The sequence below is a fragment of the Malaya genurostris genome, chromosome 1 (genome assembly GCF_030247185.1).
Source record: "Malaya genurostris strain Urasoe2022 chromosome 1, Malgen_1.1, whole genome shotgun sequence".
NCBI classification, from domain to species: Eukaryota; Metazoa; Arthropoda; class Insecta; order Diptera; family Culicidae; genus Malaya; species Malaya genurostris.
Window position 1 is genome coordinate 2,664,965 of NC_080570.1, and position 23,316 is coordinate 2,688,280.

Below are 23,316 nucleotides of genomic sequence, written 5' to 3' on the forward strand. Positions count from 1 at the left end.
CACCTTTTTACAGCAGAACCAGTTGCTCATATCTTCAACTAGTGAGTGTAGCATTTTTACAAGACTTCGCTAGAGAAAAGGAAAAAAGTGCCGGAAGTAACTAACGTACAAGTCATTAGCGTCTACCTTTGTGCGAAAAATGCATTTTCGTTATCGCCCGCCGATGTTCCACTTACTTATCTGTCGACTGTCGGTTCTATAATCAATTACAATTTAATTCACTAAAAATAAAAATGAATCACTTACTTTTCATATCTGTTTATTTTTTGTTCCTACGTAAGATGTGTGTGTGTGTGTGTGTGTGTGTGTGTGTGTGTGTGTGTGTGTGTGTGTGTGTGTGTGTGTGTGTGTGTGTGTGTGTGTGTGTGTGTGTGTGTGTGTGTGTGTGTGTGTGTGTGTGTGTGTGTGTGTGTGTGTGTGTGTGTGTGTGTGTGTGTGGAGTGTGATTCGTTCGTGTGAGCTGAATCTGACATCCCACACACGGTCGACTTTCACGTTGGACCAACTGCAATTGTGGGGGCGCAACAGCCTTTAACTGTCCCACCTACATATCGTGGCTCTCGGTTTGAGATGAGCCTCGGTCTGAAGTTAGCAATGAAAGTTGAGTTAGTAATGAAAAAAAAACTATCTTTAACTGCTTCTTCGAACATGACTCGATGCATTAAAACACATTCATTGAAATCAGATTTCGTGGGGTTCGTGAAAGTTTTGGCTTCGAAGGTAATTATTTCGTCATTGTTTTCTTAGTGAGTTTTACTTCTAGTTCTAGAATTCAAAGAAACCTTTTTTTGACGTGAATTCGTCGTTTTCCGATCTGCTTTGTGCAGTGACTCAGTTTAGGAGAAATTTTTGTGTACCGTTCTCACTGAGAAAGTGTCAAGGTTTTAGGTTTCTGGAATAATATTTGATTCGAAAACGATGTGGTAATCAATTTATGAACACACGTAGCTAACGAATGAATGTGAAATTTGATGTAAACTTTGTATACGAAGAAAGACATGTCTGACTGGACATGTCATAAGAATGCCAATCGTCGATTTTTTTCAACTAAGATTTAAATTGTAAGTCTTGTGGTCTCATACTACTGTTACTATTGAATTTCATCTGGAATCGACTTTCGATTCGGGAGTTATGGGGTAAAATGTGCAAAATTAACTAAAAACGTTTAATCGATTTTCTCTGAGACCGCTCATCCAATTTTTATAAACTTAGATTCAAATGAAAAATCTCACGGTGTCAAAAAAAATTCTTGAATTTCATCCGGATGCGACGTCCGGTTCCGGAGTTATAGGGTAAAGTGTGTTATGTCGTTTTCGTTTTTAAATTGCACTACACTGGTGTAGCGAAAGCTACACTGAAACCGTTCGTTTTCACCAATTGCACTACACCAGTGCTACACTTTTTCTGCACCGATACCACTGGTGTAGTTTGGTGTAGCTCTGTGCAATGGAATCGTTTATTGTAGTCAATGGTTACTGTTTATGTTTTCGTCATTTTTATTCGTTTATTCATGCCTCAGTGTAGCACTGCATCGGTGTAGTGCAAATTAAAAACGAAAACGCCATTAAATATTGTACACCGTCACTTAAACCGGCGGAACAAAAACCGCAAAAAAAATTCTAAACTAGAATCAAAACTTCACAAATCGATAACCATTATCAGTAGGCAACTAAACAAACCGATTCCGGCTATCCTGGTTCCCGGTCTCCGGTTCCGGAAGCACCGGAAATAGAGTTCCAAAATGGCAAAGCACAGTTTCATTCTATATGTTATACGAATTAATGCACAAACAATCCCTTTGGTTTCTTTCAAAAATCGAAGAGAAACATTTTAAATGAATTTGTATTTGAATCTCTGATATCCAGGAGTACCTACAGTACAATGAACGTTTTCTGAATCCGTTGATATACCGATTTGACTTTAAAGAAGGAGTCGAAGAAGTTCTCTGAGTTATTAGCAATTAATATTCTCGGTTTTACAATCACTATCATCCGATCTTTACAGTAGTGTCTACAGGTTGACGCTATTGACATATTTGCATATCTACAGTTTTTTTGTTATACAAATACAAAAACATCCAATAACTATTGCTTAATTCATCAGACTTTGCCTTCAGTGGCGATTAACTGGATTGTATGTATTCGGGAGATGTCGATGAAAATGAGAATCGGTCCAATAGTTTTTTTCCTGTCAACTCTGGGGTATCTCCAGGTTGTCATTTAGGGCCGTTTATATTATTACTCTGCTTCAATAACACCAACTTAGTGAATTGCTTCAAACTATCATTTTCTTAAAAGAAAATCAATTCTAATCTCAAGCAAAGCCTTGGTATTACATTCCTGTAGTGGAATTTGACGTTCTGTTTCAACATACTTCGCAGCCGATTCAGAGTGTACAGAACCAGTGCATGGCTAGTGCTACGATTCTACTGACACTACGAATCCTTCCAGGTCGGGGCTCGAACATACGACAACTGATTTGTAAGACCAGCGCCCTATGCATTAGAGATGGTCGGGTATCGGGTATTTTACCCGAAACCCGACCCGTACCCTTACCCGACGGGTTTTTGGTCGGGTACGGGTAAAAATTTTTATTTTCAATCGGGTACGGGTCGGTTACGGGTAAAAATTTTTACTGCTCACTCGGGTACGGGTCGGGTACGGGTAAAAAAATTTATCGCTCACTCGGGTACGGGTCGGGTACGGGTAAATTTTTTTTTGGATCGATTACCCGACCATTTGTACTTCACATAAATATGTTTATACGTTGACGAGATTTTTTCATTGCAAAACAGTTCTTCCGAAAAATAATGGTTTTGATTCGCGCCTAGGACCAGACCTGTCAACTGCCATCTTTTTCCAGAAAAAAACATTTTTTTCTTCATTTAAAAAAAAGATCAATCATAGTTACGTGAAAAGTTATGTGAATATTTCCCGCCCTACTTTGTTTATAACATATTTAATAAGACACACTGCCTTAGCTCTATGATGTTGCGGTCGGAATCTACTTTTCTCGTAGGTTTCAATGGACTGTTATTTTAAAGCTGTTTAATGCAAAATCCAGTAAAAATTATTTGATTCATATACTGCCCATACTCGCATATTAGTCTCATATCGATTTTCGCCAATTATGAGTTAGCTTGAGGAATGGAGTCTTTCCTCGATATACTCTCAGAAATTGCAATGAAAGTTGAGGGTTTGTTCAGTAAAATATAAAAAAATATCAACTCATTTCTGTGTCCCATATGCCAAAGTACCCGCATATCAGTCCCATTCAGTGCAAAATTTCAATAATTTCATTTGTTGCAATATTGGAACAGCAAAGGTGTATTACCGATATTTCATGTAATAATACCAAGATTTAGCATTAGGGAGCAAAGTAAAGTCTTGGCATTACATTCCTTTCGTGGAATTTGGCCTTTCTGTTTCAACAGACTTCGCAGCCGATTCTTAGTGTACAGAATCATTGCATGGCTAGTACTATGGATCCTACTGACACTAAGAATCCTTCCAGGTCGGGGCTCGAACATACGACAGCTGGCTTGTAAGACCAGCGTCCTATGCATTGAACCGCCAACCTGGGACCAGCATTAGGGAGCACAATAAATAAAAAAAATCGGAAATAAACTTTTGATCGTCTTTTTCTCAACATGCCGATTTCCCATATGGGACTGATATGCAAGTATGTGCAGTATATAAAATGTAGTGTAGTACTCATATCACATTCAGATACCAGAAAACTGTTATTTAAAATATTGGTTGGAGATTTTCAAAATTTTCATAAAAATCATTAGGATTCTTACCATAAAAACATGAACATTTATTTCAGAAAATCTGCATAGAAGTTCTTCTTATTCTGCACTTCTGGGTGGTGTCACCTCACTTGAAATGGCACCGATTGATGGCACAGCAAGTTGGGCTATATTGCCAGTTAATTTTCGTTTCTTTTCACTACAAGTGAAAATCTCGATGCGTGACAACGTGTAGTCGCAAAAGTAAGGGTGAAAATCTTTTCTCGCGAAATACTCAAATTTTCACCGTGTTCACTCGTTAAGGGTTCCACCGGAGATAACACAGAAGTTCAATGGCTGTAAAAACCACCAGCTACCGATAACATCGTGCGTGTGGGTTTGTGAGGCATAGTTGACAGATTAATTTAAATCAAAATCATAATTCATTTTGCTTTGTAGTAAAAAATTGTAACCAAAAAAATTTCCTACGAATGTTCAAACTACTTACACTTGAAGGACTCACTGTTCACCATGTTCAAAATTGAATTTTTCACATCGGGAATACACGTACATTGTTTGATTCTTGGGTCAATTCACGTAAACGAACTGATAACACACTATTCATTTTAGAGGATGTTCGCATAACATTCATTTTCGTCACGTATAATACTCAATTTGACAGTTGGAACTATTTTACGTGATTTTTCAAGTGATTCGAATGTGAATTTTTATTTGTGTGTCAAGATAATGAGCACGCTTACTTGTGGTTCTAAAGAATTGGATCAAAAGTCGCACTGTTTCGTAAAAACCATACCTACCCAAAATTGAATACAACGGGTATTACGACATTTTGGGTAAATATGCTTCTCGAAAAATTTGAGTTGATATTACTCCCTTTTGTTGACATTTGTAAATGAGTATAATGTACCAAAGACATTGAAAATCTACAGGGTCCGCCATCTAATATTTATTTTTGAACTAGCGGTTATTTTGACAGAAACTAGTTGTATCCTTCCGCTGAACGAAAATGGATGTGTATACGCTTGAGGACCGCGTGAAAATAGTGCAGTTTTACTTTTAAAATCATGGTAATGTTGCGGAATGTGTGCAAAAAAATCATCTTCTCGGGTGAGGCACATTTTCATCTCGGCGGGTATGTTAATAAGCAAAATTGTCGCATCTGGGGACGGAAAACCCGCACGTCATCATGGAGAAGCCGATCTCAGAGAGTGACGGTTTGGTGCGGATTTTTGTCTGGCGGCATCATTGGGCCTTTTTTTCTTAGAAAATGAGGCAGGAGCCGCCGCCACGGTCAATGGTGAGCGGTACCGCGCCATGATTTGCGATTGTTTCTTCCCGTTACTTGAAGAGGAAGACTTGTACACCTTTTGGTTCCAACAAGACGGCGCTCCGTGCCACACAGCCAACGCTACGATCGATCATCTGTGCACAGACTTCGAAGATCGAATTATCAGTCGAAATTCGGATGTCGTTTGGCCGCCTCGGAGTTGTGATTTGACACCGTTAGACTATTATCTTTGAGCGGCTGTCAAATATAAGTGTTATGTGGACAAGCCAGAGACAATTCAAGCCTTGAAGGATAACATTCGTGCATCCATAGCTGAAATAAAGCTGCACGGAACGACCGAAATTAGCTCTGCGCCTAATTCGTATTACTGTTTTGGAATTAGTTGATTCTAACAACAAAATTTCCAAAATAACTATAAAATTAGTTAAAATGTAGAATATACTGTGCTGAAAAAAACTCTTATTTTTAGAGAATGTGTTTAGTTGGCGAATATTCTGGACACAAACCAGCAATATTTCAATCCAACACGAAATTCTCATTGACAACTAATTTCGTTATTAAAATCAGAAACTTTGATTCTATTTATCTATCACCGTCATTACTGAAGGACAGCAGTGTCAAAGCAAAACAATCCATTAAAAAGCTAAAAGGGACAGTCTTGTTGAAACTGCTCGCAAATTGTTTAGATGTTTTTCGCATGTGTTACGATATATCCCTATATAATTTTCTAAACCGATATGTAAAAATGACGTAAACTGTTAGTGGAAAGTGTATTTATTCAGAATTTGTGCGCACTTGAAGCGATTGTGCGTAATAATGTTTTTACGCGGAACAGTGATGTGAATTTCGAATGTTTCACTCTAATTGTGATGAAGGTTTTTTGTATCTTCAAACCTTCCGAGCTGCGCCGTCCGGTGTACTATTTGTATTCGGTTTTTGTTTTCCGAGTGCTCAAAGTTTTCAGTGAGAATGAAGAAACAGTGATTTAGAAGAAAAAAAATTCAAAAAGATGTTTACGTTTCGTTTATGTCTTTTTCTCCAACACAACATCGTATTTATACCTGCCAATATAGAAAAGACAACCGCGTCTGAATTTTTTTCGGCAGTAGTGTGCCATCTAGTGGCTAGTAGTCATTAAGGTGTTACCGTTTCGGTGACAGGGCGCCATATAGCTGCAGATTGCAGAAGCCAATTCAACCATTCATATTGGTTGAAAACAACATTATATTTCTTTAATTCAACTAAAAAATTAGTTGACTGGATATGAAGTGTGCCTTAGCTAAGAAATGACAGTACGTTTAATTTGTGAATTCAACTAAAAAAAATAGTCATTTCAACAAATATTTTATTATTATTAAGGGAATGAGAATAAAAAATCTAAATCAGCAAAAGTAAGATTTTTTTAGTTGTCTCAAAAAATAACTAACTAAAATCAGCAAATCAACTAAATTTTTCGCGAAAATGCTGATTTCGGTCGTTCCGTGTGCATACAATCGAAAATGTATTAAAAAACTGGACCGACCGTATGGCGTACTGTAAGGCCAGCCGAGGCAGTCATTTGAATGAAATTATATTCCACAATTACCCGGAAGGATTGTACTTTAACATGAAAAAATAAACTTTGAATTCGGATGAACCGTTTGTATTTTTTTTACAAGTTTAAAAAAAAGTTACATTACATTATTCATGCTTCACAGTGTATTTATATGTTTAAAAGTAAACAAGCATTTTAATGTATTTTTCTTACCAACTAGAGCCTAATACGGCTCGATATCTAAAACACTTTATCTTTTCCATACTGAATTTTGGTAAAATTTTTACTACTCATTCGGGTCGGGTACGGGTACAGGTAATTTTTAATCGGGTACGGGTCGGGTACGGGTAAAATTTTTTATTTTTTTTCGGGTACGGGTCGGGTACGGGTAATTTTTTTGTATTATTGATCGGGTACGGGTCGGGTACGGGTAATTTTTTAAATTTTTAATCGGATACGGGTCGGGTACGGGTAATTTTTTTTGCTGAGCACTCGGGTACGGGTCGGGTTCGGGTATAAGAATTTCTATACCCGACCATCTCTACTATGCATTGGACCGCCAACCCGGAATCTCAACAATGATCATTGATTGATTACGGCCGTAGGATGATAACAAAACTTGATTTCAAAAATTAGGTCAACTACGCAATATGGAAGGCTTCCCATCTCTTTGCTTCATTTTACACTCCGAATTTCTAAGATTTGTTTAACATACAGTACTTGATGGCTCTTTATTGTGCTCGAATATGTAGCTGCTAACGCTCGAATATGTAGCTATTGTTTGATAATCTTATCAAACTGACATCGATCGTAGTAAAACTTTTCACACTGTGCAATCTACCATAGAGAGCCCGATCAGATGCACATAACAAAATCATAACACAAGTATATCCACAGTTGATATATATATATATATATATATATATATATATATATATATATATATATATATATATATATATATATATATATATATATATATATATATATATATAACAATTTGTGTTATTTTGAGATATTTAACAAATGAAAACAGTTGAAAGTTAAAACTTATGATAGCAATATAATACCAAAATCAGTTATGATGTTTTATTTTCGTTTGCAAGACTCATGATAACGTTCATTAATTAGAAAAATAAGTTCTTAAGTTGCTTTATATCGAAATATAATGATCAGAATTTCAAAAAACTAAAACAAGAAAACAGATCACTAAATAAATAATTCATTTAATAAAAAAATCATTCAACAAATTTTGGATTGAAACGATGCTAACTTTTAGCATAGCATATAGGCTGTGATATAGTTTTTCTGTGTTAAATTTGCTATCTAATTTATTACAACTATTGTTTTTTTTTTTTTTGTTTCAATTATAGAGGTTTTAACATCTTAAGGTCATTCGCCTCTTCGGACCAGAAAATCTTTCTGGTCCTATGTGCGGGGTTGGGAATCGAACCCAGGCGGGCTGCGTGATAGGCATCGACTATCCCATCACGCTATACCCGTCCCCTCACAACTATTGTTATAAATTCCTGCGCTTTCGGACTTCTGTAGTTATAGCAAATTCAATAATAATTCTGATACAAACGTTTCAACATCTGTTCAAATTTTGTTCCCGCTAGTCTTTTTTGTTATTATTTTTGTTATTTTAACAGCTTACCAGCCAAAAATATTTCAAAATTTGTTACAAAATATTTCTGAAATAAATTACTCCAGTTGTTACAATTCTGTTATTACTATCTGATCGGGAGATCTCCTGGACTCACTGTTTGTTCGCAGGAATGTTTCCCAGTTTGTTACTTTTTTCATCGCAGATGTGTTACAATTTTGTTTCGACTACTCTAAGGTAGGTCAATTTAGGTGTTCATCGTCAAAGTCTTCGTTCCATTTTTAGGTATTCCTCTTGCAAGAAATAACAAAGGTTATAATGAATCGTTCTTCATCATGTGACATTTATTTAATCGTTACTATAAGAACTTTTGACTCCCATTTTCTCGATGTGTGATAAAACGAGTATTTGTAATTTCTTAGGTGTAAAATTTCACAAACAGATGCTATATATAATATTTATGTTGTGAAACTTTTCATTCTTCATGTAGATACTATGAATATATTAATATAAAAAATAGGGTTCTATGGCGTTGGAGAATAAACTTAGAAAATTCAAAGCTTATTTTTCAATGTTTCTTTTAAATAAATAAATAAAGAACATTCAGAGGATATAACGTATGAGAGAAGCACTTCACTTTTCGACTGCAGTATTCTCGTCGACTCAGACGAGCACCAATATAAAGTGCCACGTAGATGAAGCTTGTCAAAGCAGATGACGATTTGTTTATTTGTTTAATTGTTCATTAGAACAGTTAGAGAATAACTTGAAATTGATAAATTACGTATTCAAGATACATAGAATAATTTCAAGAACCGTTTAAAGTCATTGGAGTACGATAGCTTTAACCATTTTAAGATATGTTAACATCGTTGATGAAGATCAGGATCAAAAGAGATCCAAGATGACTTCCTGAAGATATCTCGGACACAGTGATGAAAGATTCAAAATTACTGACTTTTCATCGTTCTTTGAATTTTTACTGATATTCCGCATCCAACAAGATATGACTTTGACCAATCAAGAAAACATTCGTGAAAACTAAGCTCCAATTTTTCTAAGTATACTTATCAGTATGATTTTTTTAAATGAAGCAAACAAATCGGTATAAATATTGTCTATATAATTCCCTTCCTCCATTTCCAGGAACGTCAGGGAAGTATACCAAACAAGAGTCGCGTTTGCGAGCATCTGAGAATCACATACTTTTTGAAATTCACCATATGATCCGCAAAACATTGACGGAAAACAAAATGCATAGCTTTGGTATATCAGCTGGTTTTTCAAAGTGCGAAACCAACATGAACTGCTGCTCATCGAGAAAAACATCAACGAATATTGTAAGTTTGGTTTCACTTCCTATTTAGGAATGTATGTTTTCCGATCAATGACTGACGATTCGTTAAATTGTTGGTTAATCTTCGAAACGTATGAAAAGCTCCCTATTTTCTAGCTATTTTTACTAAATAAATCAATGAAATAAGAGCTCCGCTCTTTTTCGATTTTTTTAATTCTATGCTCCTCGCCTGAATTAAAAAAGTTACACCCTCTTGTTTATTATTTCTAGTGATGACAAGTTAGGAAAATATTGGAAATAATGAAAAAGAAGTAGTTTCGCTATATTTTCTTAATAATTAAAGTATCGCCGCCTATGTTGGCGCGAAAATGAAGAGTAGAACTTCCGAAAAGAATGCAATGATACTTTTTTAATGATTTGAAAAAATGTATTCGAAAGAAAGAAAAATTTATTTTATTTGCTTTTGTGAGATTATCCCTTCTTTGAAAAACAGTTGGTACAAACATTCACAAAGCTATAAATATGAGAATCGGGAGGAACTATTGGGGAGCCCACTAGAAAACGGGTGTTTAGGGAGAGTGAAAATGCCACTTTTCGATTGTAAACAATACATCGTCGAATAATGAGCTATTCTCTACACCTACTAGGTTAGAATCTCATTAGGACTGACTTATAAGTAATTTTTAAGCCTACACTAGATCACCTATCTCTTTTACATCTTATATGCAAAGTGCCATTGTGATTCTATGGAAAAACATCATTGAACAATTAGATGAATTAAATGTATTCTTATCATACAACAATATATTGTATACGTGGAAGACAAAAGTGCCTTAATTTAGCGAATAGCTTGATCACTACGGAGCATCTTATACTCAAGGTCACCGGTGCGGTAAAAATAGTATTCATGAAATACGTTAACAAAACACAGAAGAACAGTTGCTCGTGTTGTTTTCATCACGGCTTGTGCGATAGTATTTTTTCTTATTGGATTTATGTGGAGCGAGTAAAACGCTGTGTGCTATGCGTGGAATGTGTCAATATCAAGGAAACTTTCAACCGCCGACCGAGACGAATCGATTGATCAAAGAACTAGTAGAGCAGTGCTGGATGTTGCCACTTTGATTATTCTCTCCTTCTGCGTCGTTTTGACACTGACTAAGGGAGCGGTGAGAAAAAAAAACTTGTTGCGCCGGTATCGGGATGGGTGTTAAATAGATTATAAAACCTGAATATCTTTGTTGTAGTAGGCACGAGGGATGAGATCATACCTTTCTTCATGCTTGTGAAATACTCACACACATACATATATCAGGTACGAGAAAATTTTAATACAAAAATGCGATAGAACTCGTGAGCGGACTAAATTAATGAAATGATAATAATCGCAGAAAAAAAAAACAGATAACATAGCACCCAACCAAGTGTAGTACGATTGTGAGCTTCTCGCATAAATCCAACAATTGTCTTGTAGATTGAACCTCTAAGGGTAAAAGACGACCTTCAAATAGTAGCTACACTGCCTCACGCCAACGGAACTCCAATCTCGACTGCATAGTTTCACACCATAGTTACATAGTGAATGTCGTTCTGACATGGCCGATGGTTGATTGCACTACCGGTGTGAGAAATGGAATTCGATAGCCACACGAAGCCACGCGAATTCATGTATGTCTAGTCAACGGCACCGGACGGCTGGGAACGTTAAAACAAAAACAAAGCAAGATAGTACCAACGAGTCCCCAGTGACCCATTGTTGTGACACCCTATTGCAGACTATTGATGACATGCACCTAAATGGCTTGACATGTTCAAATTACAAAAAGTTCTTTTTTTCTGCGATGTCGTGTCTGTTGTTATCTGTATTTTGCTTTCAAATTAAAGCGGGCACCCGTATTTTTTATTTTGAAATTTCCAATTCATTTCTAGTTGTTGCAACGCCTATGAATTTCAAACCATGCGATCAATGTTTTCAAAATAAAATTGAGTTTTTGCCATTGCACCATTATATGTTAACAATTACAAGATTTTATTTTTTACGTTGCATGGAAACTAGAATGAAGTCTTAGTATCAGTAATTTGTAACAAGTTAAAAGCTGATAATTTGTCACAATAATGCAAATGTGGTTAAAATACTGCTTTATACAACATTACCATTTTTTAATCAAGTGATATTTTACCTAATACCTAAGTTCTATATGTATTCAAACCTCTGGACTTTCGGTTCAGTCTACCCACATCAAAGTATCCAAATGCGGTCGTTATGACAGAAAAAAAAACTGAAACCTTGCAGAGATCTCGGCTTGAATTCATTCAAATGCCATTTTATTCCAGCATTTTTTTCTTGTAAAATAACAGAAGACAACCCAACATTCTAAAGTGAAATAATAAAATGAAAACTTGGCAATTTTTCAAAAGAAAAAAAAAACTAACCCACCTGTTTGGTGATTTCAAATCTGCACTGGATGTGACGATCTTACGTTTAGGGGTCTTTCACAAATACCACACTGCTGTTTGGATAAGTGTCTACAAATGTCACTGGATTCATAAATAAAAATAATTCCGATCGTCTGTTTTCACTTGTTTCTTTTTCTGTATTAGGCACTTCCGGTTCCGGTACTTTTTGTGTATGACATTCCAATTAGTAATGAAATCCAGGTAGGCTATGAAAAAAAACCGCACGATATCTTTCAATAAATTGAAAACCAAAACCTGGAAAAAAATTTATGAAGTGGACCACACCCAAGGGTATGAAATTAATAAATAAAAAAAACACTACTATTTAAAAGTTCTGATTGTCACTTTCTGGATCGCGACCCGAATGACACGATTTTAGTATGCAAACTTTTGCTCGTGGGTTCCTCGCAAGCAGTACGTCATTTGATTGTTTTCTGCACACCTTCCTCACTTGCTTTTTTCACTTGTTGGCACGTTATCCACGAAATAATATCCACAAAAGGTAACCGAACCGAACCGACTCTGGACCCAACCGGTACCGTTGTGTGGCAGTCCAATATCCTCGAACTCACACCAATGCAACCGAACACTGAATGGCGTTTCTTTCCCTGCTTCTTCCAGCTTGGCAAGCAGCGCAAGAGAAGGAATATAAATGCACCGTTCCTTCGGGTCGACAGTAACCTAGCAGTTGACACTTCTTAGGCAGAAATCCGCATAAACTATGCATTTAGTTTATCCGAAGCCAACATAGCCAACAAACACATATTTTTCTCCGGCCGGCTTTCAAAAACTGTAATACACTCACTCCCGAGCACAAAAAAGGGTAGCAAATAATGACTAACCAGACAAAATAACAACGCGTCCGACACTTTCTAACGCTGGCGATGAACTGTGCGGAACCAAAGTTGATGTCGAAGTCGATATTATTTGTACACTTTAAAAACAATTTACCCAAACATTGTGTGAAATTTAGAAATTGTTCAACTACACATTATATTTTGATTGAAATTCGGGATATTTCACAGTTTTTCTTCTATTATATAAATTACCAAGCGGTTTCCACGTTTATCACTCAACTCTTTGCATGAAATCATATCCGAAACTTTCGATTTTCAAACAGAATTTTGAAATCCAAGAAAATCTTTACAATCACATCAAAATAATCGAAAGAGAAAGTAAACAAAGAGAAATTTGTCACGGCCTTCTGAAAAATCAACCGAGAAATAGAGAAAACTAACAAAGAGGAAGTCACTTGCTCATAAAGCCTTTCGGCAGAGATTAGCTTAAAATTACAAAGTCCAATACAAAGCATTGATCAATATTGGATCAGTAATTGTGAACTAGTAAATTCAGTGATACACTGCAACAACAATAATTTTGGTATCGTTCCAAGTGCTGTAAAAAATTTTCGAGACATTTGTGCCGAAATGGTAAAGTCATTTCAATATAGTGCAAATGAAAGCTGCTTTGAAAGAATTCCAATTGTTTTCACTAACCGCTTTGAAAAAGAAATTTCAGGGAACTACAGTATATCTCGAGAACAGAAAAATATTGAGTCCGGTATTTTGTACATCTAAATTCCATTCACATCTATTGAGAATCACATCGAGGTTGTTACAATTCTTTTTTTTTCTTCATTGTTACGTGACCTAATTCACCTTCCGTCAGAAAACATTGAACCTAAGCATTGTGATAACAATTCACTCAAAATATTTTGTTGGTATTATAGATTTTAAAGCTTCGTATAAAGAGTTAACTATTTGTGATTTTTCTTCTTCAAAATGAGGATAACAGCAAAGTTAGTTGAAAGATTTCCCAATTTCGTTCATATTGAGATTTCATTCGTTGTTAAAAAAAATAGTCACTGCTAGCGATCAGACGTATGTTGTTTGTTCTTGAAATTATAATTGAACGGAAACTAACGGTAAACCAAGTTCATCGGTGAGTTATATTCAAATGATAAATGCAAAATCACAGATTTTTTATTTGGAATTTACTACTTACGTGCTATTCTTACACAGTAGCCATTTTATAAATATGTTAAAACCACGGTTAAAAAATAATTAGTATTTCCCGATTTTCTATCAAACTTCAAAACATAGACAGCAAAAACAACAATGTTGGAACATTACGTTGTGATAATTTGAGTTTCGTTTGAACTGTCTAGCTACTTTGAAAATACGTTGAAAATTTGCAATTTGAGAATACAAAACGAATTACGAGAGGACTTTCTCGTTGCTGAAGAGTACGCATGTAACTTGAAAGTTCCCAGCGAATGTTTTCGCTACTTAAGAGCAGAACCAAGGCGGAATACTATATTCCAGAAGCTAATTAAAAGTTCGTTCAGTTGCGTCGCGTGTACTTTCAAGTGTGGGTAATAACACAGAAAAGGGTTTGGTTAGAATGCTATTCATGTTTCTGTCATTTCTCTGAGATTTACTTTAGGTAGAAGCAAATTAATTGTAAGACCGAGAATACTAAAAAATTCATTAGTTTCAAAAGTAGAGAAAGTACATATTACTGAGTAGATTAACAGTTAAAATATGTAATAAATTTAAAAAATTCTTTTTTGAGTAGGAACAATTTGTCGTGCACTCATGGGAACAACGGAAAATGGAAAAAAAAGACTGCGGTACCGCACTCGTACCGCTGTAAAATTTGATTATTGTGCGTTTGCATTTGAATGATTGGTGGAATGTCAGGAAATTGTCATCAGCAACCTTGCGAACTCATTGTGCAGTCATTGATATAAAAAAGAAGGAACCAAACAAATTGTGATTAGTCACACATCAAGCGTAATTTTGCGTCATCAATTTTTGGATTCATCTACCATATTGTGGAGGTTTTTGAGATATAAGAGAAATTGAACATAAATTTTATGCAATCTGTTTGTTAAGTCTATAAGTGATAAGGATTTCTAATAACTTAGTTAATATTTGCTACATTCGAAGCACAATGGAATTTCCAAGTTTGGGTCAACATTGCTCGGAAAAGTTTTGCAACAAACTCGGTAAGTTGATTCTACGTAAGCTTGCACTTGCCATTCGATAATGAAATATTCTTCCCAGATTTCCTTCCTATGAAATGTGACGCTTGCGGTGCAATATTCTGGTATGCATCTGAGTCTCCTTCAAATTAAATTCTAGTTTCATCATTAATTGCATTCTATGTTTTACAGTTCGGACCACTTCAGCTATCAAACGCATTCGTGTCCTTCGGCTTATAAAAAAGATGTACAAGTACCGATATGCCCACTTTGCAGTGAGCCAGTTCCTACAGCACGAGACGTTTCTCCGGACGTGACTGTTGGAGCCCACATCGACCAATTTTGCAAATCGGAGAAGAAAAAAATATATACCAATCGTTGCACTTTCAAGAACTGCAAGAAAAAAGAGTTGATTCCGTTTTCCTGTACAGTTTGCAAGCGAAATTATTGTCTCAAACATCGTCATACAGCGGACCATGAATGTTCAGGATCTTCAAGTGGCTTACCACAACGTAGTTTAACTGCCCAAGCAGCACTTAACAGACAACAGCAGCTACTACAAAAGGGTACTGTCAGAACCACCCAAAATCCACAAACAATAACTAACAACACTAGTCACTTGGAAGCGATCCAGGGTAATATGTCTGAAGATGAGGCTTTAGCACGTGCTTTGGCGCTTTCACTGCAGGAAGAGGACGATGAGCGGACACGAGCCGCTCGGAACAATGAATCGGAAAATGGAAGAACGGGCAATCGCAATGGAATTGTGGTTGGAGGAACCGGCACTAAGGACAAGTGCAATCTCTCGTGATTGTTGACCGTCAGCTGGGAGCTTGACAATCTATCGTTACTTTTGATTACATTCATAGTATACCATATATCGACATTTTCCAGATCTTTGTTTTGTATTCTGACGCTTTAATATATGTCTAGTATCATTGGGTAACAATTATATCAGCTTAATGAATAAATGGAGATTACTTATCAGAATTTCACTGAGTATTTTGTATAGAGTTTTAAGTTTATTGAAACGTTTGGATATAATGTGAAAAGAAGGCTGCATAAATGCGGAAAATAGATACGCATAATTGCAGAGTTTAGTACGAACACTTCTGAACGCAAAATATGCGAGGAATGGATTTTCTTTTCGACGCAAAGTTAGATAAACACTTCGATTTTGTATTTCGATTGAGTCCGATTTTTTTCAATACAAAAGCATAATTTAAAAAAATGCAGATTGGAAAATTCACATGCGATCCAAATATCCCGAATCGATTTAAATGCATAATCAGTATAAAAAAAACAACATAATTCATGGTCCTCGCATTCGAAAATATTTTCAGCAATTGGAGATCAAATTTCTGTTAAATGAAACTTTTGGAAGCGTTACTTTTTTTGACAACTATAGGTGCTACGAAGCGTTACACGCATTACATATTTGTAAGTTAAAAATGTTACGAAGTGTTACTTGATGTAAGCTTTAAGCGTTACATGTGTTAATGTCGCGTTACATGAAATATTTTTTTGTCAGCTAAAGGTGTTATGAAGCGTTACATGCATTACTTGTTTGTAAGTTATAGGTGTTACGATGCGTTACGAAGCGTTACATGCATCACTTTTTTGTCAGCTACAGGCGTTATATGCGTTATTTTTTGTCAGTTACAGGCGTTACGAAGCGTTACATTTTGTCAGCTATAGACGTTACATGCGTTACTTTTTTATTATTAATAAGCGTTACGAAGCGTTACATGCGTTACTTTTTGTCCGCTATAGGCGTTACGAAGCGTTACATGCGTTACTTTTTTGTAAGTTACAAACGTTACGAAGCGTTACATGCGTTACTTTTTTGTCAGCTACAGGCGTTACGAAGCGTTACTTTCTTGTTTGCTATAGGCATTATGAGGCGTTATAGGTGTTTTCACTTTTCTGCAGTAAATCGTTACGCTTTCGTAGAAGTAGAAGGGGTTACAAATACACTTACTTTTTGGAAAATCAGTAGGGGGTTGAATAAGGCAGTGTAGCACTGACTATATTCGCTCCAATTTGAATGTAATCACGGCATGCTTTTCTGCCCTACACCGGAGTAGAGCCACCATTAAAAACGGAAAACGCTATTAGTCTTTGTCAGTCTGAAAAATAGTCTGTACATTGAATTACAAATGATTCGTCGAAAACCTATTCTATACTTGTGCTTACAGCAAATGAAAATTGAAAATTAAACTCAATACACGTAATTTCTTGCATTTCGTCAGAGGTATGTTTGAAACAAACATTGCAATATGGGGAGATTGATTGACATAATCATCTCTGAATACCATTTTATTCTCTATACAAAATGAGTTGATGAAATTCTGTTTAGCTATCACCAAATCCAATCCTGGAATCTAGTAATTTGCAAATGAAACCTAAACACATTGGAACATATTCTTGCTTTTCTCATATAGAAAAGGATATGTAATCTCTGTGAAAAAAACACTTTTCAACCGTGGCCGAGTACCATTCGACTCAATTTTCTTGCAGGTGGCTAAACCATTTTTCTCAAAATTAGATTCAAAAGAAATTCACCATATATACCAACAACAAACGAACAAACTTAGAATCAAAAAAACTTATAGTTCCATAGAAAATTCGTGAATTTTATCCAGATCCAACATCCGGCTCCAGAAATACAAAGCAGTAAGAAAGAAATTTTCATTTTCTTAGAAGCTTTTTTGACAAGTGACGATGGAAAATGGGGATCGAATCTTTAAACTGATAGCTAAATTAATACAACTGGCAGACTTTGTTAGTTGGTGGTAAGTTGCCACTGGCAACATAAACTTATTTCGGTACTACCGGAATCCAGTTTCCGATTCCGGAAGTAATGGTGAAAAATCCAAAACTGTTTAGTTCGGATTAGAGATAGCAGAATCGATTGTCAATAACTTAAACTCAAATGAAAGGTCTTATAGTCGCATATGATGTTGTGTAATTTTATTGCCATCCGACTTCCGATTCAGGGATTACAGAGCATTTTTATCAGAATATTTCGAGTCGTTGTTTAACAATACTCATAGAATAAATAACAATTTTTAAACTTTCCTGTCGGCCTGATAGGCAGAACAAATTAATGTTTAACTGTAAGAATTGCTTAAAACACAAGTGCCTTTGAATATTTTGTTCATCTCACCCAACTTCGTTATCTCGACTTTAAAACGCGTTCGCTCTCCATTCATGTGTGCTCAAAATCCAACCGACGAACGTGCGAGGAGCATAGAAAAACGATTGATAGTAGAATTTCCAATTCCTACCCGTCAGTATCAGTAATCGTCCCGAGGAAGCAGCATCCGAATCCGTACACAGCAGCAGTGATCGACGCACGCACGATGATCAAGTCACGCTTAAAGTTACTAATCGCCTTATTGTTGATCAATTGTTCTCTTATCAGTACGGTCCGATGTGACGACGGTATTTACGTTCAGACATGGACATCTTATTGAATCATTCACAATTTTGCTGTTTTGTAGATACATCGTATACCTCATCGGAAAATGTGGACGAACATAACAAACATGTTGGCGAGAGCTTGATTTCGGGACAACTGTTCGCCATAATCGATCTGTACAAGCAGGAAGACCCCGTGGGCTTACCCGGGGCAACCGTTCCCGATCCGATGCCCATCCCGGAAATCAAACAGTCGTTTTCAATTGCCAAAATGCATATGAAGAATGTACTAGCATACGGGTTATCCAAGTTTCGCATCAAACTGCTGAAGACGGAGTTGCACACGATGAAAGTTCAAACCGGTGTTCAGATTGACGAGATGTTGGTAAAGGGAAACTACACCATGAGTACATTCTTTAATCGAGCGGAGGGTCCGTTCACAGTAGTGCTGAAGAATGTGCTAACTAAGGGTACGTTCACAAGGAAAGGTTTATGAAGCCAATATTATTGACAAGACCTTTATTTCTTTAGGTAACGTTTCACTCGGTGTTGATCGGGACGGTAAAGTTCGAACGCAGGATATCAGCTTGGATATTGCATTCGATGATATGTCGATGGACTTTCAGAATCTTGGTTTCATGGGAAGTATTTTTCAGAGTGTGGTCAACTCGGCGTCTAATTTGGTGTTCGATACTATCAAACCATTTATGTTAAGCGAGGCGTACTCCAAGATTCGAGCGGAGATCGACACGCGAGTGGAGAACGTCACTACCGATAACAATATACTGTTTCCGAATTCTATTTCTCCACTGGATATGGCTATCGGAGAAGCCCGAACGCTAGTGCGTAGTAAAAAGCTAGATCCGTACTTAATCCCAGACTACAATACGACGGCAGGAATATTCGAAATGCATACCGCACATACATGGATTAGAGGCATTTCTAGCTTCTACCGGTACGGAGACATTGGAATCATAATGCAGAACAATACGGTGGCACTGACGATGCAAATCGGTACGCAGAAGATTATGGGTTCGACCCAATGGGAGGTATCGGTGGGTCGCGGAATGGTCACCCGTGCGGGACAGGCCCAGTTTACTGTTGAGCACATCAAGGTAGCATTCGAAGTTCAGCAGCCTTTGGATCTACGGAAGAAACCGAAACTGAACGACATTCAGCTGGAACTGGGTAACATACAGGTGCGTATACTAGCCAGAACTGATGGACTTTGATGTAGCGTTGAAATAACGGAGCTCCTTTTTCTTCTACCAATAGGTACGTTGCGATGGTGCGGGTACTTTGGATTACGTGGTAGAAGCGGTAGTGAATATTCTGCCCAATCTCCTACGGTACCAGATTATGGATGCAATCGAAAATCCACTCAAAACTCGTGTCCAAGAAAAGCTGGACTGCATAAACGTAGAACAAATGGTAAAAAAACACGTGGTTGAATATGAGAAGCGTGGATTTGACATGGAAATCGATTTTAAAATTTGTTAGCGGAGGAAATTTGTAAAATTTGTTTTAGGGAAGTCAATCACTTTTTTTCGAATAATGATTAAAATGAAATAAATAAAAAATTATTGAACTTAAATTTGGTTGTAGCGAAAAACATATGATTTCTATCCGCAGCAGGGCCGCTGAGAGAAAATTCGGACCCGGAGTGGCTGCAATATTACGGGCCCCTGAACATGAGAATTACAAAACATTGTGAGCATTGGAATATCACCGAATCAAGAGATTTTCAAATACATTATTTTAACAAAATGATTTGCAAGCCAAATTTGTTTCAATTTTTTTGTTTTATTGTAAACAATGAAAAAATGGCCCCCTGAAAAAGTTGATTTTTTTGATTCAAAATTAACTTCAAATTCAAATTAAATTATCTCCATCAAGAGAAACACAATCATTTCAGAGCTGCTATAACATTTCAGTACCACTTTTGTATAACGGTTTATCTTTTACCTCAAAATAGGCATCAGTTTCAGCGATAACCTCTGCATTCGTGCGAAATTTCTCACCGACGAGCATTTTTCAGGTCTGCGAACAGCCAGTAGTCGTTGGGAGCAAAATCTGACGAATACGGTGGATGTGGGAGCACTTCGAAGTTCAATTTAGGTAGTTTTGCCATTGTTTTGGTTGACTTGTGACACGATGCGTTGTCTTGATGATACAAAAATTTTTTTCTTTGCCATATGCGGTCGTTTCTTTGCAATTTTAGCCTTCAAATGCTCCAGTAACGCTGTGTGCTCGCGCTTTGGACGAGATTTTAATTACGGAGTGAAGTGATGAATCCATGTTTCATCCATTGTCACATATCGACGCAAAAATTCTGGTTTGTTATGTTTAAACATGGCTAAACACGACTCAGAATCATCAACACGTTCTCGTTTTTTGTCAATAGTGAGCAAACGCGGCACCCACTTTGAACAGAGCTTTCTCAAATTCAAATGCTCATGCAATATAAATCTAACACGTTCATTTGATATCTTTACGATGTCAGCTAACTCACGCCACTTCACTTTTTGATTATTCAAAACGATTTTGTGGATTTTTTAATGCTTTCTGGTGTTACCGTCTCATTTGGACGTCCCATGCGTGTGAAATTAAAACACGAAATTGTTTTTTGCTCCATTGTTCTGAAAAAAACAAAAGTTGCGTCACTTTTAGCACAATAACTCACAAACTAATGAATAGATTATCATGAAATTTCAACAGCTGTCTTTTAAAGGTTAGTATTAACTGAAAAAAGGTGGCTGCAATAAAACTAGTGCCATCTATGTGTTATGACCGGGACTATTCAGCCCATGTGAGTACTCCAAGGTTGTCCAACAAGAGGTGTAATTTTGAATAACCCGTAATTTCAGCAAATTATTCTTTTGAAGCTGTAATTTTTTGACATTTGACAAGTAGAAACTATATGCGTTGAAATCAGTGTTGGGAAAATATCCAAATTTCGCAAGTGATTTTCAGGCAAAAACTATCACCGATCAGAAAACTCACTGAAAAAAAATTCATTACTGACGCGACGCAAACGCGATTCTCACTAAAACTGATTTCACTGCGCCAAAAATCCGTTGTGAAAAGTTCACTTGCGTACAATCTCCTCGATGATATTTAAGGAAAAAGTTCGCACATTAAATATATTTTAAATGCAGTAGCAGTATTAGGAACTAAATAATCATGGTGGCAAAAATGCCTTTTTGGATGTTTTCATTTTCAAAATTATTTTACATTTGAAGAAAAAAATTACGTTTTCGACAATAACCTTTGATCGACTTGAATTTGAATTTCACCAGAGTTAATGATTTGAGACCGCTAAGCAGTGTAAAATTCAAAGTGATAACGAAACAATTTACTAAGCCATTACTTGTTGGTTTAGAATAAAAATTTTCGGCTTTCAGCAGCAAATTGTTTTTTGCCTTTCTCTATAGAAAGGTATTAGAATTGCTGGAAAAACCGACTTTTGAACGGAGCCTCGGAGACCCATAGTGTTATATACCATTCGACTCAGTTCGTCGAGATCGGAAAATGTCTGTGTGTGTGTATGTGTGTGTGTGTATGTGTGTGCACTTTTCGAAGATATTGAACGCGCTCAATTTTCTCAGAGATGGCTGAACCGATTTGAACAAACTTGGGCTCGTTTGAAAGCTACTGTCGGGCCATTGATCAAGTTCGAAGATCAAATGGCTGTGACTTTTGGTTCCGGAGATATGATTGTATAAGTGACGTAACCGACAAAAATCGTGCTATTTGAACGCGCTCAATTTTCTCAGAGATGGCTGAACCGATTTTAACAAACTTGGGCTTGTTTGAAAGCTACTGTCGGGCTATTGATCAAGTTCGAAGATCAAATGGTTGTGAGTTTTGGTTCCGGAGATATGATCGTATAAGTGACGTAACCGACAAAAAGCGTTGTATTTGAACGCGCTCAATTTTCTCAGAGATGGCTGATCCGATTTTAACAAACTTGGGCTCGTTTGAAAGCTACTGTCGGGCCGTTGATCAAGTTCGAAGATCAAATGGTTGTGACTTTTGGTTCCAGATATATGATGGTATAAGTGACGTAACCGACAAAACACGTTGATTTTTACCGCTCTTATATATATATATAAGGGAGCCAAAATTTTGGGATCACCTCTATTTTCGTAAAGTTCTAGTGCTCAAAAGTTTAAGCACCTCGAAAAAAGCCTTCATGCAAAATTTGACCTAAATTGGACATGCTTAAGGGGTGCTGCCCGGAGGTAAAGGTTTGACAATTTTCGATCTTGAAGAAGCACCATAGGGGAGAGTACATGAAATTTCCAAAATCGAAATTTTTTTTGATGCCGAAACTCTTAAAACTGCATGAAATATCGAAATTTAGTGTCATCTCATAAAAATTTTTTTTTGAAAAAATCAACTTTCTGGGACTTAGAAAAATTTTCATATTTTTTCTAAGTCCCAAAAAGTCGACTTTTTCAAAAAAAATTTTTTTCCAGATGACACTAAATCTCGACGTTTCATGCAATTCTAAGCCTTTTGGCATCAAAATTTTTTTTTCGATTTCGAAAATTTCATGTACTCCCCCCTATGGTGATTTTTAAAGATATATGAAAATTCCACTAAGTGGACTAAGAAGGGTTTTGCCTTTCTCTATAGAAAGGTATTAGAATTGCTGGAAAAACCGACTTTCGAACGGAGCCTCGGAGACCCATAGTGTTATATACCATTCGACTCAGTTCGACGAGATCGGAAAATGTCTGTGTGTATGTGTGTGTGTGCACTTTTCGAAGATATTTGAACGCGCTCAATTTTCTCAGAGTTGGCTGAACCGATTTTAACAAACTTGGGCTCGTTTGAAAGCTACTGTCGGGCCATTGATCAAGTTCGAAGATCAAATGGTTGTGACTTTTGGTTCCAGATATATGATGGTATAAGTGATGTAACCGACAAAACACATTGATTTTTACCGCTCTTATATATATATAAGGG

At 36.5% G+C, this 23,316-nt stretch overlaps 3 protein-coding genes across 6 annotated transcripts in view; 2 read left to right on the forward strand and 1 right to left on the reverse strand.

Annotated features, from left to right (window-relative positions):
* The window catches only part of LOC131429726 (lethal(2) giant larvae protein), a 33,885-nt gene extending 21,043 nt beyond the window's left edge, over positions 1 to 12,842 (reverse strand). The window contains exons 1-2 of one of the 4 annotated variants that reach the window (XM_058594059.1): positions 12,776 to 12,842; positions 11,914 to 12,188 (exon numbers count right to left, since the gene is read on the reverse strand). The gene's annotated coding sequence lies outside the window, so the exon portion shown is untranslated. Of the gene's footprint in view, positions 1 to 11,909; positions 12,189 to 12,255; positions 12,727 to 12,775 lie in introns of those variants that run through there. The other 3 variants (XM_058594051.1, XM_058594067.1, XM_058594074.1) reach the window with 3 other exon arrangements.
* A 1,762-nt stretch (positions 12,843 to 14,604) lies between these two features.
* On the forward strand, positions 14,605 to 15,909 carry LOC131429750 (AN1-type zinc finger protein 2A). Its single transcript, XM_058594085.1, has 3 exons — positions 14,605 to 14,943; positions 15,002 to 15,044; positions 15,112 to 15,909. Exons 1-3 carry the CDS (start codon positions 14,889 to 14,891, stop codon positions 15,728 to 15,730), a joined length of 717 nt encoding a protein of 238 aa, XP_058450068.1. The 5' UTR covers positions 14,605 to 14,888; the 3' UTR covers positions 15,731 to 15,909.
* A 2,267-nt stretch (positions 15,910 to 18,176) lies between these two features.
* Positions 18,177 to 20,119, forward strand: LOC131429763 (uncharacterized). Its single transcript, XM_058594097.1, has 4 exons — positions 18,177 to 18,366; positions 18,426 to 18,812; positions 18,874 to 19,541; positions 19,618 to 20,119. Exons 1-4 carry the CDS (start codon positions 18,285 to 18,287, stop codon positions 19,840 to 19,842), a joined length of 1,362 nt encoding a protein of 453 aa, XP_058450080.1. The 5' UTR covers positions 18,177 to 18,284; the 3' UTR covers positions 19,843 to 20,119.
* The last annotated feature ends 3,197 nt before the right edge of the window (positions 20,120 to 23,316 follow it).